General features: G+C 44.4%; 1 protein-coding gene across 1 annotated transcript in view; it reads right to left on the bottom strand.

Annotated features, from left to right (window-relative positions):
* Positions 1 to 18369, bottom strand: part of AOAH (acyloxyacyl hydrolase) — an 82090-nt gene that overhangs the window by 35817 nt on the left and 27904 nt on the right. Inside the window, exons 6-12 of the mRNA XM_075745462.1 lie at positions 16695 to 16754; positions 10727 to 10797; positions 8359 to 8419; positions 7783 to 7853; positions 6507 to 6555; positions 6024 to 6072; positions 4775 to 4869 (exon numbers count right to left, since the gene is read on the bottom strand). Coding sequence (XP_075601577.1) covers positions 4775 to 4869; positions 6024 to 6072; positions 6507 to 6555; positions 7783 to 7853; positions 8359 to 8419; positions 10727 to 10797; positions 16695 to 16754 — 456 coding nt within the window. The remainder of the gene's footprint in view (positions 1 to 4774; positions 4870 to 6023; positions 6073 to 6506; positions 6556 to 7782; positions 7854 to 8358; positions 8420 to 10726; positions 10798 to 16694; positions 16755 to 18369) is intronic.

Below are 18369 nucleotides of genomic sequence, written 5' to 3' on the forward strand. Positions count from 1 at the left end.
AAGGACAGAGCCATGTGCTTGGCTGCCTCTGCAGGAACAGGCAGGCAGGTATCCTCAGTGATGGCCCCAACATCATTCTCTCTGTGTTGCCGCATCTCAGCTAGATCCCTGTAGGGTAGACTTTGGGACTTAGGAGTACCAGGCTGGCCAAAAACTTCAAAATCAAGGTACCTGTGACTTCCCTTAGTGCTACATAGGTTGTTTGGGTTTTTTTGGTTTTTTGGGTTTGTTGGGTTTTTTTAAACTGGAGAAATAGCATGACCGAGCTATAGCTTTCAAAGATGCGTCCACTTTGCGATGGGCATTTTCCACACCGAGCAGTGTCTCTAATGCTCTTTGTGGGAAGAACACGCTCTAAGAGGGATGAGAACTGTATATGTCTCTGTGTTGCAGGTAAAGGCTTTGGAAATAGCACTTGAAAGCACGAGTCCCCACTCCAACGCAGTGCACGTCTCAAGCTCGGTGCTGGACAAAATGGGGAGGGAGTCCCTGCAGCTGTGTCAATGCCAGCAGGCTGGCACTTAGGTGCTTCTAAGTCGTGTCCCCCCCCCCCCCCCCGCCCAAAACCGCCTCCTTGACAAATGCAGGAACATGATTCGGGTCTCTGCATTTGGTCACTTAGGTTTAAGAAAACAGGAAGACCAGGAAGGCACTAGGGGACTTGAATGATGCACCTTGACGCATTCCTTGACAGGGAATGTCAATGTATGACAGGAGCATGTCCCCCTGCACTGGATTACACAAGGGGTTATTACCCTGTGAAAGGCCAATGCTAAGAGGGTAGTAAGTTCCCGATTAGACCAGGAAATCCAAAATTCAGTATATAACAGCTTCCCAACAATGGTGTTCGAGACGGTGGCATGGGCATCTGAATTCCAAAGCTGTTCAGCCCAAATACGCATCTGGTCACCCCCATGCTAATCATCCGGTTACCCGAACAACGTCCCGAGCCTGCTTCAGTAAGGAAATTTCTCATTCACATTCTCTTTCTTCCCTCACTCACCGTTACTGCTTCTTTGTGTGGTAGGCTATGTGCAGCTTAATCAGGGAAAGCAATCATTCTGCAGAGCCTCTTAACTAAATTCTCAGCATCTATCCTGAAAAACTGTTTCCTCACCTAATTAGCTTTAAAACAGGAACTAACAGCTGCCACTGATGTGGTGCTGATTACCAGAAGGGCCCACAGCATTTTTACCAAATGTAAGTTTTACTTTACACTTCTATATGTAAACACTTGTATATGTGAACATGTATAAGGATAAATATAAATAAAAAATATATTAAATATATAAATTATATAAAATAGATAAGTAAAAATATAGAAAAACATTAAAGTAATAAAATAATACGCTTAATAAATCTGAATTAATAGGCACACAACTTTTTCCTTGTACACATGATAAAAATCCTGGGCAGGGTGTGTGGGAGAAGTCCTATTTGGAATTCCGTATAGAGGACTGAGATTCCACTGAAATGGAAATTTAAGCTTTGAACTGACTCTAGTATTGACTGTAGAGAAAACCATTTGATCAACTAATTTTTCTATGTGTCTTATCAAAGAAATTTTTGCAGAATCAAAGCGAAGTGTCTTGACTTTGACAGCACAGGGGAACAGTGCGTCCACAAGGCTAATGCCTTGTCCACCCCTCTCAGAGCCCTAACTTCAAATTCTTGCTGTGGTCCCAGATTAAGGATGTCTTCTGTGAGATTAGGACATAGACTCTCTGCACTCTCTCTGGTCACAAAACCATCCCTGAGTGGGCTTAGAAATTCTTGAGGAAGGCCTTGCACTAAAAAAGAATTGAAGCAAGATAATTTTTTAATTAAACCTACAGATGAAGGGTATTTGCCAGTGGTGTTTAATACTACAGATCAAGAGTATTGCACTTTCATAACCCTGAGGCAGCTAAATTGCTGCTATTGCCATTCTACACACAGAAAGCAAGACACAGAGGACAAGCAAGAGGAAGAGGCAGTGACGAAGTCTGAATTAGCTCAGAAATTTTTTTGCTAGCACTTTTGTGCGCAGGCAACAACTTTTTTCCTTAAGGTGAGCTGCAAATTCATGGAATCACAGAATGGTTTGGGTTGGAAGGGACCTCAAAGATCATCTAGCTCCAACGCCCCTGCTGCAGGCAGGGACACCCTCCACTAGACCACGTTGCCCAAAGCCTCATCCAACCTGGCCTTGAACACTTCCAGGGATGGGGCATCCACAACCTCTCCGGGCAATCTGTGCCTCACCACCCCCACAGTAAAGAATTTATTCCTAATATCTAAATCTACCCTCTTTCAGTTTAAATATTAATTAAATTTAATAATTAAATTTACTAACGAAAAAAACTTTCTACTGTTGCTAGAGTTTAAACACAGATACTAGTTTCTTTATACGACTGAACTCCCTGTATCTCTGCATTAATATTTACCTGCTGTATTTTTGCCAGGTCAGTAGGAAAGCTTGCAAATAGTCCTAGAAAAAACCCCTGTTCTTTCCTATCCTGAATCTCACATATCCCAGACACCGGGACGGCTGTGCAACACACTACCATAGGGGTCAGGTGGCTGTAGGAGGGCTGCATTTCCTGCAAGGTATTTAGCCCAGCCCTGCTCTGCCCTGGGTAACTGTAACTGACTTTTCCAAGTTCCTCTTTATTACCAACATACTGTGCCTACCTCTGTCAGAGGTCTGTCTGGAGCTGCCCAGCTCGGGGTGCCCAGCGTCTGAAGGGACATAAGGTTATCTATACTACCCTCTTTTACCTTCTGCTAGCTCCGATAAGTGGTATTTTAAGCAATACCTTAATGTATACCTTTCTTACTGGGCTCAGAACAGACACCAGCCCTGGTGCCTCGCACTGGCGCATAAGAGATGTCTCTCCTGGAACTGGCTTGCGGCGGCTCTGGGTCTGCGTGTGAAGTCCAGGCTTCATTTTTACATACTCATATACTGTATTTAGCTTCATTTCCATTGATGTCTTAACTTCTTTTATTTTATATACTGTGAGTGGAGTGACTACGAAAGGCCAGAGAGTGAAGACATCTCTCTTTGCCCCGGTGCAGGGCACTAGCTCTAACCTGGAGTCACCCTTTCTGCAAAGGAAAGCGCCCCACTTCTCCCTTTCCAACCTGTCCTTGATCTTCCCCACACGCTGACTGGATGGAGTGAGAGCACTGAAAGTGTGTATTATTTGTTGGGCCTTACACAGAGAGCACCAGTTCCCTTCCCATGCAAGTTGCTCTACACCCATCAGACAGTAACAAGGTGCCATCAAAACTCACTTTATAATCTGCACTCCAGCTCCCAACCTTGAAGCTTCTGCCTCTGCATGCCATTAGCAGCCCTCGAGCTAGTGGACCAGTGAGTGGACCAGCAAGCTTCAACAGAAATGCTTTCTAAACCTACATTACAGTGATAATAAAATGCTGACATAGTCTAAAACTATTCTTGCCTACACGGCTCTGTTACCAGTGTTACTGCCAGAATCATCATCACCATCAGTATTATTACCATCTTTATTAGACAAGATAATCTCAATTATCATTAGTGCTAATTTATTATGCTCATCATCAGCTCTGTCATCAGTGTCATTTGTCTAATTGTTGCTCATAAACGTTTAACACAGAAAAACAACTGCTAATCTGCAACATTTAAATCAGCTCAGCTCTGGGAGCAAAAAGTGGGAAAATACACGAAACTCTCAGACCTCCAACAACACTGTAACTACTGACATTTGGGAATAAGTATTGTTCTCCACAAAATGTCTATAACCTTCTTCTACAGAGGCCAGTGGAGGAGTAGCAGGTTTTTGCCAGGGGAGGTGGGCAATGACGATCTATCCGCTCACCCCCTGTGCAACAGACCCTCGTGCAGAGAAGGACAGCAGACACTCCTCCCTGGCTGGGGAGTGACACCGGCTCGGGATAGGAAACAGCAGCGAAGGACAGGTGCACACCTGCACGTTTATCTCCACCCCCCCCAATCGCAGTTTGCTGGAATGATGTTTTCCCCTCAATTATTTCATTCCACGCCAGTGAACTGCACAGCTGAGTCTCAGCGTAATTCACAGTCAGGCTCATTTTGTTGTTGTTTGAAAATGGGAAATGCTGGGATACCGCCCAAAGATAGACATCAGCATGGTAGTGACATTTTACGGTCACTACAGAAACTCTTCCCTTTAGGACAAGTCCATTATAAACCCTTGGATGACCCCCCGAACACCTGCAGATGTATTTGTGCCACGAGCCTCAAAGCCTGAACACTGGAGTTACTAGACCTATTTCACATATGCCACTGATGAGGGAAAACAATCCAGGACATGTCATTTCAAAGCCAGATGCCTAAACCAGAAGCTCCTGGACTGTCAGCAGGGTCAGTTCTGCAACACTAGCACAGCACGGAGCCGTACCAATAAGCCCGATAACGGCAGGACTTGATCCCACAGACAGCACGGGTCTCCTTGAGCTGCAGCTACGTGCGTGGAAAGCCAGATGTCCCGGTTTGCGTCTCTGGCACAGCGCTGGGACACCGAAGCCAAACTCTTCCCTGACCCAATTGCACAGATGTCGGGGGAGCGGTGGTAGCACAGGGCTATGCTTTTTTATCTTCAGAAAAGCAGCCGCGGGAGGGCACTGACACACGTGAGACCATGACTATAAATTCCAGTGCAATGAGGCATTTGGTGCTTGTTCCCCTTTGGCAACCTGCGGCACAGGGGAGAAAGCAAACGGCAACCCACGGCAGGGTGGTGTTGGCAAGCCGGACACGATTGCTCACCGCTGACATCTGCGTGACGGTCATCCACTCGGGAGGGATGTGGAAGTGAGCACCAGCCGAATCTCCCAACAGGATGACCCCTTGCGAGTCCGCACCTAATTAACGCATTTTATTAGTCACATGAGCAGAAAGAGCAAACCGAAAGAGAGGCTGGAGAACAACCCTTACAGAGCAACAGCAACGGCAGCTGACGGAGTCACGGGGTGGCTGGCTACACCACCCTTCACATGGCTGAAACGTTCAGACCCTGCAATGGGATTTTCACTCCCTCTGCAGCAAAAACTGACTAACGGGCATGTGCGAAGAATCCTAGAGAAACAACCGGGGACCGGGCATGAAAAACAGGGAGAGGTCTTGCTAATCAGAAAAAATCCTGGTTGTATTCAAGGATGGATGTGTTATTTCAGCAGAGGCCCTGCTGTGCAGCCAACATTTATTTTTACTACCCGTAGAATATGCATTAAAAAGTACTTAAACATTCAGGGAAATCGGATTACTTGGGAAATTGCTCAAAGCTCCTTATAACTGAACTGGGTGGTGGATGTGCTACTCATATGAGTATTTCTGCTGGAACAATCTGGCTGGTTTATAATTAATGTAACTTAGCATTTGTAGATCGCCTTTCATCTAAAAATGTTGAAAAGTCTTGCCAGGCAACGGTTCATCCCCAGGACGCCGATTTAAATGCAAGGCAAGGTGAGCAGCGACTGTAGCCACGGCTGTTTAGTAAAGGTGTTATTTGTACGTGTGTGTACACACAGGCACCCGCACCGCTGTCAGGGAGATCAGCTGATGACATCACTTCACCTCCTAAAGGCTTTCTCCAGAAAAGTATCAGCATGATAGCCGGTATTTACGGCAACAGGTTAAACTGGACAAACGTGGATGTTAAACTGCTCTCCTGAATCCCAAGGTCATCCCTCTGGGTTAGGCTTCAGGCACCACAGAAGACATAGAGGTGACATCTCCATTTGCTGCTGTCCCCGATCCACGTGTTTCAACTTAATAACTGAGGTGGTTTTCACCAGGAAATTACCAGCAGCCTGTGCTTTCCACGTTTCATCTTTGCCCATCCTCAAGATTAAAAAAAAGAAGAAAAAAAAAAAGTATTTTGCCATTTTACCTTTCTCATGAAGTTGTGAAACCCGTTGTCTTTCCCCTACATTGGCAATGACCATGAAAATATTAAAATATTTATGAAATGAATACAAGAGACACATTGTTTCTTGTATCGACTGTAAGGATTTACCTTTGCAGAATTTCTCCTCGTAGGGAATTCCATCTTTTGGATCCACGCCCTGTTGGAGGAGAGAAGGGGCAGATGACAATATCTATCTAGTGCCTGGAAAAATGGCAGTGCAAAACAGGCTGAGGATTTAGTTCTTCTTGAATGATTGCCTGCAGGAAGCACTGCATCATAATAGCGATGCTTTCCTTTACGTTATTTTAATAAGTATATGTACATTTAAATTAATTATAATAGCTGTAATTTAAATAATGATAAGCATCAATAAACAAACTTCCCTCATAACTGCTTCCCCTGTGTTTCCTTAGTTTTTAATAAATACAGTTTTATTACTTGGAATATCAAAGGCAGTACATAAATAGGAGTAATCCAAATCAGTTAATAAACCAGAATAAATAAAAAAACATTTGCAAACTAATTCAAAAGGAGGAAAAAAGAGAAGCAGAGATCAGGAAGGAAGTATAAGATGCAACTTCATTTACTTACCCATATGCCATTGCAGTTAGAGTCACTATTCACATCCCAGTTATCAGGACTGAAATAGAGTTACAAAAGGACATACAGTGTTACAGAAAACAAAGGCAAAGGGGATTTTGAGGAAATCAGATTCTTTCTGCCTTTTTTCACTAAGAATACAAAATAATTAGAAATTCCTTTCTGCACAGAAGGGTGGCTTTTTGCCCCTTTGAATCTAGCAGAGGCAATTTTTCCTAGCAAAATGCAATATTAATTTAAAGTTAGTACTGGAATTTGCTGAATGAACCCTTTTAGTCTGCATATTCACTTAGGTGAAGTGAACGGGGATGATTTTTGCAGAAGATGGACCCTTTTCCCCTGCCCTTTTCCTTGCTTTTAAGTGTTCACTGAAATCTACCGAGGCCCTCACTCCGAATTCAGTGCGCGGTAATGAGGACTTGGCTGTCCCATAACACAGTACAATTAGTTGAGGTGTCTTTTACAGGGAGACTCCATCTATTCACTCGGGCGCTACACATGGACTCTATAAGCTGATTTCTGCTAATGCAGGTGTGCTGCCTAGGCTGATGGCATGTAATTCTTCCAAGCCCATACCCTTAAACTCATCTTATCTAGTCTTAAACTCAGCTCATCTAGTCACAAGCCGGTTAATGCCTAGGTTTTAAAAACAGTCCTGGTCAATAATTTCACAACAAACCCATGGCAGAGGAGAGCTCTAGATTTGAAAGAGCATTTTGAGCACCAGGTGAAATAGCAAGAGCAGGTGGACCTTGTTCAAGGCCACGCTGCTACGACTGGCTGTGCTCTCCGTTTCAGTTGTGCATGGAGGTCCATGCTCAGGCAGCTGGGAGGTATTCACCTAGAAGATATTCACTTGGAAGGGCTCCACATTTCCACCAGGATAACATGAGTGTTGGATGCCGGAGCTCAGCAGCCAGCCATGAGCACCCCTGTTTTGCCCTGCTGCTCCCTAAAGCAGGCACAGCACGCGTTACCTCAAGTGGCATAAGGCTTGTGAGCCTTGGCGCTTGGTTTCCCTCCCCACCTTTGGTCTGTCGGAACCATTTTGGTTGCAGATGCTTCAGAGAAAGGAAAGAAACCAATGCACCACCTCTACCAATGCACCCCATCCCCGGTCTCAATCATCCCCTGTTGTCTCCATCGCAGTAAAATCCAGCAACGAGCAGTGACGTGCACTCTAGAGCATGGCCAAAACCAAATATGGATCTTGTTCTTCAAGAAGCCACAATTATTAGGAAGCCTTTAAAATAATTGAAAGCTTTACCGTCTGCCAGGGTACACGGTGGTGTTTTTGTCGTTGCAGTCTCTGCCTCGCCAGTGATAGCCTCTCAACGTCTAAAAGCCAGGAGAAGCACACAGATAGGATGGTCATTGTTACTCTGGCGCTTTTAATTTAAAATATCTAAAATGAGAATCTAACTCAAGGTGTAGGAATAAAACCCAGTAAATGGGTTGTATTCCAGAGTCCCTTTCTTAAGCTTTAATAAATGACACCTTACACACTTTGGTGCAGAAATAAGACAAGCTGGCAATTTAATTTGTTTTTTTTATATGACTTTACCTCTTATTAATTTGGTAAACAGAACACTCAGCAGCAGAGCAATTTGCCTCTGCCAGGAGCATAGCTTTATGTGTGCATCTCCCCAGGTGGCATAAATGAATGATTGTTTTTTCATCCAGAAAAAAACCCAACACCTTTTATGACAAAAACCCCCTCCATTCAGTTAATTCCTATACCTATTTTCACATGAATGAATAAAGCTTTGCAGAAAGTAGAAGGAATCCCATAGACATTCTCATTATCAAGGGATTACTGTACCAAAGGAAAGGCTTTGCTTACTGGGAAAGTACTAAATTTATCTCCATCAAAATCTTCAAAAGGCAGTTTATTTCTTATAACACTGTAAAAAACAAAAACAACAAACACCATATTAACATATGGAAGGGAACATATTCAGAAAGAAAAAAACACAGTAAAGCATACAGAATAGATAATAGCTGGCATGTTGTTCATGGCTCCATATTCAGTTTTAGCTCCATGCTTGTACTTCAGCAAAGTGATTCTGTCCCAAGGAGCAAATTCTGATTTTTTTCAACATCTGCTGACTGAGCTCTGGAGGTGAGGCTGATGGACTCATGTATGGCTGCTATGTTGAACCTTCAGTCTCTAAAACAAACTAGGACATCAAAACTGTGGTAAAAATAACTATAATTTTTTGGAAATAAATACTACATTCAGCCTGGGAGATCTTACAAATCTGCCAGATATGAAATACTAATGGAAGTCCTTCTACCTGGGAAAGAGCTGCAGAATGGGGCCTCATGCTGATGGAGACTAACCTTCTTTTGTTAAATGGCAAATACCTTTTCTCATATGCATCCCCCAATTCTTTACACTGTCTCTCCCCTGTTGTGTTCAGTCTAGAAGACTTGCAGTTTGCATACCAGGCTGCAGCCACACACACACACAAAATGCTTATTTTATAGGGTATAAGTGGATTTAATATGAAGGACCACACATGCTGAATTCACAGGTGGCCTTAAGCTTTAACTGAGGATTAGAATCTCATCTTGCAATTTCTGTATCTAATCCCACAAACTTGTGGCCATGCTTCAACGTATTTGAGAAAAGTATTTTACCTTGATTTGAGCAATGGAGATCTGAGCTCTCAGTGATCCCCCACTGTGCTTAATTACATTAACCTTTGAAAATTATGTCTTTTTTTTTTTTTTTTCATTGTGGCTTTTGTTTCCAGCAACCCTATAGGTTTTAGCAGTACCTGAAGCAGGTGTTAAAATGATGGTGTCAGCTCTGTGCCCCTTCCTTTTTAGCTTGGGCACGTGCTAGATTTCACATGGTGCTGCCCAAGCGTGGCACCCGTCTTTGGCTACGGGACACAGCTTAGCTCACCTACATTGATCAGACTTTCCTATTTGGCCCAGCGGGCAGCACTCTTTGAATGACATGCTTGTCAGCCTTTCCTTGGAAAGTTTTCTTTCTGAATTCTTCCAACCTTTTGAACTCATAAGATATGTTGAACCTGGCTCAGACAGCAAATAGGTGCAATGAGGGTGGATTTCTCAGACTGCATGAGCATCAGGATAAGAAAAAAAATACAGAGGAGAGAGGTGACATGCACTCCTGGTGGGGCTTGTAACACTTATTCTGTCTGTAATCAATAATTTCCATGTGGTGCTTTGGGCTACTTCTTCTCTGTAGTAAGGTTCAGTTGCAAGGAACTGGCACAGATCCAGACCAGCTAAAAAAGTCCAACTGCCAAACATGTTTTTTTGCAGCTACAGAAAGAAGAAAGAAAAAAAAGAAAAAGGGTGAGAGTGCATGAGAGAAAGAGAGATCAGGAGAGTTCAACATATTTGATCCAACATATAATATACAATTTGATCCTGCTTGTATTGTCTGAACTCACAAGGCTCGGATTATTTCAGATTATTTGTCCTGACTTACATTTCAAAAGCACTTACGAGATGTTTCACATTAATCAATCCATTCCCAATAAACTCATGATATTTGCAGTATCAATTAAATGAGCAGAAATAGGTGAGCAAGTTAATCTTGGGAGTCAAATCAGTCAAAATATACTGCTGATAATACTGACTTATTCTTAGATTTGTTGGACTCCTCCTCCAAATCATTGCAGTACATTGGCAAATATACTTTAGGACTAATAGACCAGCTGATGTCCTTGGCCTTTCTCAGAAACTCAGCACTGCTGTAAGTTGTTTTTCCTGCCCGCTATCCACCCAGCTTTCTTCAATACCTTGAGATTCTCCCGCACTTTGCAACCGCCACTTAATTCACGTTCCTCACAGAGTTATATAGGTGCTGGTGGCCTTTCTGCACTGAGCTGTGGGCACCACAACTGGGTGAGCAACTGAAATGGAGAAGTCTCTTGGGCACAGGAAATCTCAGGAGGTGTCATACCTTTGAGTGTGTTGTATATTTGACCTCTGGGACCCGCTAAAATTATGCAAATATTTTAAGTATTGAAAAAACAAAGGGATCCCTCCGAGGAATCTTACTTACCTGAACTCTCTGCGACCTCCCTCTACGCTACCTGGACAGTGGTTTTATGAAGAAAACCAACAGAAATAAAGTATAGGAAGCTTTGTTAACTGAGGATAATTTTTGAAAGAAACAAATGTGCCATATTCTGTTTCTGATTAAGGACTGAAAACTTTTTACATACTATTTAATCTTCTCACACAGGTTAGCCAGAGGAGGAAATGCACATACACTTGAGAACCCTGTGAAGCTCTTCTGGAAGGGAAGAAAATAAAAGATGGATGCATTAGTTCACAGAGGCAGTGTGGCTTAGGATATTCAGTGTCAGTAAAGTCCAGAACTAAATAATGTATTTTCTGCCTAGAAACATCTGAAAACTCCAATGACTCCATTAAGGATGCTACATGCCAGAGGATTTAGACCTGACATAGCAGTTAACTTAGGGATTTCGACTGAACATTTTATAAACCAACTACGCCTGCTTTCAAAGAGCTGTAAAATTAAAAAGGAAGGAAGAAGCTCCTGTGAAACTTTCTCCTCTCACGTACCAAAGTGGGTTTTTTTTCACTCTCTTTGTAAAAGTTACTGTTCTCATGTTCGATTAACATGGTGGTATCTGACACTTAGTGCAAAACTAGTGAAAGCAACACATTGTGGGCCATAAGGCTGGTTTCCGCGTGCTCAGGGAGGGGTGGCCGAAGGTCAGGAACAATCCCAAAGAGAGGAGAAATGGGTGGATCCAGTATGTGCCTAGAATGTCCTTGATTTTTAATGAGATTTTTACCTGGAAATCTCAAAACCAGACTTTATTTTAGTCAGACCTACAAGCTGTAAAAGACAGCTGTTGCAGGATAAACTCTTTCAACATTGGTAGACCATAACCATGGCCCAAAACAGTTGAGGTCCCAGGTAACCAGGAAGCTTCAGAAGCTGAAAGAGACCTTGCTTGTGAATGCTCAAGTTATGGAAACATTGTGCTGCATCGATGATCAGCCTCAAAACATGCTGCTAATGTGGCTCCATTCTAAGTTCAGGAAGTCTTTAAACACCAGGGGTATTCAGGTGGTGTATAAATACGGAGGGCTAGTCAGTACATAGTCTAATTAACTGTATTCACTAGGGGTGCATTCAGCATGTAAATATGGAGCAGATGAGCAGATGGACATACTCATGACTTTATGCAAAGAAGGGTAATTATTTATATTGCCATAGCACTTAAGAGCTCTATCCTTGGACTAACTCCCTTGTGTTACACACTTTATATACACAGGGAAAAAGAAAAAAAAAGACAGTCCTTGCCCTAATGAGATTACAACCCAAATCTAACATAAAACAGAAGATAAAAGTTGGATTCAGCTCAGGAGAGGACAATGAAAGGCTATTAATCACCATGAGGGTCAGCAACCGCAGCATATAAAGCTTTGAGTGACGAAGGAGCACTTTGAAGTGGCACCGCAGGGCAGTGCTGCTGTGGGGCGTAGGGCACTGCCCTGCGGCTCCAGGGAAGGCAGGAAGGTGTTTGCCTGGACATGTAACAAGGGGTGATGTACATGAGGGTCTCCCACTGCCCAGAGCAGGAGGTCAGCCACAGCAATATGTCATGGCCAGGATCTCAATGTGGAGAGGAGGGCTGGGAGAGAGCCCTTGGTACAAAGATGGCAGCTAATGATTGCACTGGTGGCTGAAGGGACCAAGGTGAAGCTGAACAAGAGTGGTGCCTTGTAGGGGAGCCTTGCAGTGCCGGAGGTGGAGCCATGATTTTCTGAAGGATGCAATAGAGAGGGGAAAAAAAAGGAGGAAAGTCAGGGGCACAAGAGACAAGAAACCTGCAACCCCCTCCTGTCCGCCCCCTCTTCAGCTCAGTCCAACAGACTCAAATGTCATTGGAGGGTGCCATGAAGTGGGTGGGGCATCAGTGGAGTCAAAGGAGAAACCACAACACAACTGCAAAAGAAATGGATAGAAATGGCCAAAAGCAGCAGGGAGTGAGGCCCTTCCATGAGCTGAAAGACTAACCTGGTCCCACTGCTGTAGCTCCAGCCGCCCCACACTCTTTCCCATCCATCCATATCCCTGTATTTAATCTCCCTGCCAGTCTGGCTGCCTTGGGACTACATCCTGCAGCACGGCAGGGATGCAGACCTCCTCTTTGCTCTCTGTGTGTGCATATGCAGGTATGGGCAGGTAGGCAGAAAATGTGGGAGGCACACAAGTAGGATGCCAGCTTTCCTCAAAGAGCTTTGCAAACCTATGTACGCCTTCCTGAAAAAAGGAAAGAAACCACTATCCCCACCTCCTCCACATAGGATTAATCTCAGCGCTGCCTACAAAAGCACTAGAAGCTCTTAAAGCTTTCAGTCAGGTTAAGATTTGCTGAGTCTTCATTTGAGCTGTTGGCTTTTCACTTCAGCCTAAGTCACAGCATGCAAAGCCTTTGAAGTTAAGGTATATGAAGCCGAAACTGAACTAGAAAGACAAACTACAGGACTTGCAATAAATAAATACATACATACATACATACATAAACAAACCACGCTACCTTCCCTTCATTCTGCTTCCAGGCTGCATTTAAATTCTACCCTTTGCTGTAAGTAGAATAAAATCTTTCCTGACTTTTTCTCAGCTAATAATTTGAAAATTGTTACTGACTGGATCTCCATTAGTTTCAAAGGAAGACTACCCTGCAGCCTCAGAGACTGACTAACTTTGGTGGGAACGGTTGGCTTGATGGTGTCCTGGAAGTGGTATGGGTGATGTCAAGTTAGGCTTTGAGGACCAGCTGCAGCAGCGTCCCAGAGCACAGCAGCCTCTGGCTCCCCAGCCGACGTGTCCCCAGAGCACGTGGGACAGTGAGGTCCAGACGTAATGCTTTGGCTCTGCTTGGGGATGTGCTGGAGAGCCGCTCATCTACTCTTTGAGGGTGTCTTGGGCTACTCTCAAAAGGCAGCAAGGAGCATAGGGTTAAGAAAAAGGATAAACTTTGCATGTGCATGTGTCAGCAAGAGAGCCGGAGAGCACAGGGGAGCAGGCACTACAGGGCACTTCCCAGCAGAGCCAGGCTGTGATTGCAGTATGTATTTTTGGGAGAAGACAGGTTCCTTGCCCCTGCATAACATGAGTTGGTGGGCAGGAGACTGGTTCATTACCCCCCTCTGTCTTGCAATTCCTTTTGGTTCCCTCCATGGCTTCCCACTTCTCCTGCTGCCAGGCTGTGAGTTGCAGGCAACGCATAGTAATGACAGGATTGTACGCATGGTGCTTGCTCTCGTTAAATGCTACAGCCGTGACTCTGTTTGTCGTTCTTTCACTGCTATTGCTCAAAGATGCCTCTTAGTATCTTCTCCACCCATAAGAAAAGTTAGGACTAGAGGTGCTCACAGTGATTGATAACACCAATATTTTATTCATTGCCTGTTAACATTCCCTAATGACATTTCTGTAATTATTTTAATTGGTTTTACAAAAAAGAATAATAATGAGCCCCTAATGCTTGTTGGTGTTTGGCTTAAGCCAGTCGTTCACAGATGGCTCACTACTTTTAATGAATGGAGACATTTATTAGGTTTTTTTGGGTTGTAGCCACTTTCACTGCCTCTCTACATCTGGAAAATACCTTTTCTTTTTCCCAAATCCACAATGATCCTAAGAAATGCCCAGTAAATGCAGCCCCCGTGGAAGCCAGCCAGACCTCTCATTCTCATTACCAACAGCCATAACCATGTCTCTTTTTTATGCACAGTCACACACAGCGGCCAAGCAAAGATGGGGACAGCTAACTTGCAAGAACATCTTCAGAAGGCTTTCCCCAAACATGCAATGGGGCAAAAGCAACCAAAACAGCAGCTATGGGAAGAATGAGCAGATATAATTTGATATTTCTGTCCAGCATGAGCCAGAGCATAAAAGAGGCCAGATGAATGTGTTTCTCTCTCCACCGGTGTGGATGCAGAGATGACCTACCCACAGACAGGGTGTTTCTGGATCCTCACCCACACATTCAGCCACGCAACCCTCTTCCCGAGCAGCGAGAGCACCTCAGCTGCTTTGGCCCTTGCTCACTGGCACATTTGCGTGCCTGGGCAGGTGAACAGACCGTGATTTGGCAGCGTTCAGTTTGTGCAGGTGATTTTCTTACCATTTCATCACATGCTGCTGCTCTGGGATATGGGGCTTGTGCAGGCGTGATACACGCTGTGCTCTCTCCTGGAGATCTTCCTTTGTGTTTGTTCCTACATTGTTTTTCTGGATTGGAAATGAAATTAACCGCAACCCTGCTGAAGGGGAAGTTTTGAGAGACAGTAATGCCTCTAGAAATGTTGTTATTTTAAATTTTCTAGGTTTAAAATAAGTTTCAGCAAGGGTCATTACAGGAAACATGCTAGGAATAACTGCAGGAGAAGCCCAACCAACCACATGATACTCCTTTTAATTTGAGCTGACCTTGTGTTGTGGGTTTAGAAATACATTGACTGGAGAAACCCAACTATAACCAAGGCCTTGCTGCTTCTTGCTGAGGCAGAGTCTGCTTGTCCCTCCTGCTGCTAAATAGGCAAGTAGGAGCAGGAGGAGGCCAAGAGCACCATGATAGAAAGCAGGTGAGATATAGGGGCATCAAGCAGCTTTGAGGATACAGGAGAGTGGAGACAAGCTGGAACCCATTACACCCAAAAATTGATGCCAACCATGCCACCCTACCCAGGACAGCCTGAAAGGATGTGGCATGCATGGACCTCAGAGGTCAGACAGGGCTGGACACACAAGGGACAGAGCCTGAGATGCTCAGGGTAGAAGCACGCACGAGGGAGCAAAGGAGCCCTGCGTTCTGGGAGGCAGCGGCTGTATGCTGAACCCTCTTCATCCCCAAATTTACGCCCGGGCTCAGGCTAACAGAGAGGACCTCCTTGGCTCAGAGCATCTCGCTGCAGGTGTTAACGCAGGGACTTGCACTCAGGGAAAGAGAATTAGAAAATTTGTGTAATTTGAGCGGAAATCTCCGGCCATCAGTAGCACAGTGCTGAATAGGAAGGAAAATAAATAAGATCCTGCTGGTTGCTGTTCTGCGGGAGCTCAGACCCATCTCTCCAGCGCATTGTTTATTTCCCTGGCTTGGCAATTTGGCAATTGCCCAAAGGCTAATTAGGCACCTCAATTTTCACTTTTGTGAGTAGCACCACAGTGAGGATTCAGGAAGAGGCAATATCAATAATTTCTTCACAAACAGCAAAAACATTTGCTCTGCATTAAGTGCCTGAAGACAACTGGAAGCAAACTCTATGGCTGAGCTGACTCATATAAGTGAACCCAGCAGAATAAAAGCTGCCCTTCCCTTCTCTGCTACCCTTTAAAGATCCTCTACAAATCTGAAAACTGGTGGAGGTGGAAAGATTTCAAATCCTGGTTTTCAAGTTTAGAGGCAAAAGCAGCCTCTCAAAAATAAAAGAAAAATAAGCAGGATTTGCATTCGGGCCATTGCTTGAGTTTCAGACAACCCCAAAGTGCAGTCAGTCACTGTGCTCTGAGGCAGGGGCTCAGTTCATGAGGATCCCTCTCACATATGGCTACAAGGTCAAGGCAGGGATGACAAGGGACAAGGAAGAACTGTGGAACAAGGAGGAGCAATAATAAACACTGCAAGAAGTTTGAAGGAAGTAAGCTTCTCTGGATGGAAAAGTTCAGGGCAAGGCTGAGCGAGAAATTCCTGCTTTTGTAAAGAATATCTAAACAAAATCTGTATCTGCTTGTATTTTAAGGCTGGCTGCCCCACCAAAAGTGAGTTGGGCTAGTACGAGCGAGCGTCTCAGCGTGGAGCTGCACTATGGAGCTCACAGATAATATCCTCAGCTGCTGCACGAATTTCAGACACAAATTTATGTCTTGGATGGATATAGACAGTTATCCCTACTCTACAAGCAGCCCACATTTTTCAAGAGGTTTTTTTTCCTGCTCTTCCTATACTTTCATATTTCCTCTCTATTATCTCCCTCTCCTTCTTCCCAGTGTCACCTTGATACAGCAGATCCTACAGCGGGTAGCAGTGAGTCAGCATTCAATTCAATGATGATCAGGTGGGTTCACAGGCAAAATAAACGAGGACTCACTCCTGATAAAATGCAAGTACAGTGTAAAACTCCCTAATGCCACTGATTTCTTACCAGATCCTTGGAAGTCTTCATAATCCTTTTTGCTTTCCTTATTGCAGCACTCAGCCCCACCTAGGAGAGCAAGAACAAAACAAAACAAAAAGACCCAAACAGATCAGCCTCTTAGTGTTCTGCCAATTTTTGTTCCCATTTTCTACCTTTTTTTATTTTATAATATATCAGTCACAGCACAAAAATGATGTATGAGTCCACTAACTCATCATCAGTTACTTTTTATTGGACTAACAATCAATTATCCGATCACCCCCTATGACACTCCAGTTGCAAGAGTTCATTTATTTTGCTCCAGGGCATCATTTATTTCCTACGGAAAAGTCCAGATCAGTTAAAGAGCTGAGATTCATTTCCTGACTGCACTGTGTGAGCTGCAGAGGACAGACTTCTCCAGTGACTCCTGCTAGACCATTAGATGGTCAAAAGAGGGTCATACGTGCGATGCTGGTCTGACTTGCTGTGGAAGGGTACAGAGGAAATATTTGGCCTTGCATGGATAAGGGTTATTCTTGGTTAAGGTTCATCTTGGCAGGGGAACAGCTGGTGCATGGGAAGGTACAAAACAGGGAATAGAGTTTGGAAGGCAAATCTCCTGCTTGGGAACTAGGAAGGTTAGCTTTTTATTAATACCTGCCTTGGAGGGCAAGTTCTCACAGACAGTGGCAAGACTGTTTTTTCTATTGGGTTCATGCAAATTTGTGCTGAAGAAGCACTTTGAGATTCTTCCAAAATTAGGTACTTATACCTAAATAGAAAGGAAGAGTGGGAAACTATTGCAAGAAAAGACCTTGGAAAGGCATCCTCACCAAAGGAGGACAGGTTGGCCATCATAAACACACAGGTTACAACTACTGGTGATACCTTAATAATTCCCCAAATGCCTTCCCCTTTATACGCATGCTGCTCAAAGGAGGAGAGCAAATTTTGTGCGAGGGGCACCAACCGTGAGTGTGAGTGACAGCCGGGGACCAGTGCTGCTGGTGCAGGAGGATGGACGTGCCATGTGTGGTGCAGCAGGGCTGTGATCAAAGGCACTTACCCCAGCCAGGAACTACCAAGCACTGCTGAGGTCCTGCTCTCAAGCCTTCCTCTAGGTTCTCCCATTGCAAAAATCTCAAGAGATACATATTTTTGCAGCCCACCTGGTCCACAGCCCTGAGTCCTGCCTGGCTGAATGCTGGGGCACAGGGAGTAAGCAGGGACTGTTTCTGAACCATGCTGTTAAGCTTACCCTGGCCTTTAGAAATGTGGCCCGTACCACAGCACAGAAGGACCACACTGATTTTCCTGCTACAAGGACTCTACTCAGTCATGGAGGTGAGGAGATGCCCCAGGTATGCTCATGCAATCCAAAATATTTAACAACTGTTTAACAACCCCGATGAACAGCACTTTCTAAATTCAGCCGTATCTTCCTGCAGGAAGAGAAGATCCCAAAACTCCAATGAGAAAAAAAAAAAAAAAAAGCTAGTCACAGGGGTCCGGGAGGGTGGTTTAAGTTTGTGCTACGGGTACCCTGCTCGTGAGACAGCCAGTTGCTAACTGCTCCTGAGATGAGCTCAGCTTGCAGACTTGGGTGCAAACTTCAGGCAAAAGCATTTGGTTTTGGCAGGGTAACACCAACATGCTCCCTCCTGCTGCTCCATTTTCACTTTTGGACAATATTGTTCCA

This window comes from Balearica regulorum, chromosome 2, assembly GCF_011004875.1.
Source record: "Balearica regulorum gibbericeps isolate bBalReg1 chromosome 2, bBalReg1.pri, whole genome shotgun sequence".
NCBI classification, from domain to species: Eukaryota; Metazoa; Chordata; class Aves; order Gruiformes; family Gruidae; genus Balearica; species Balearica regulorum.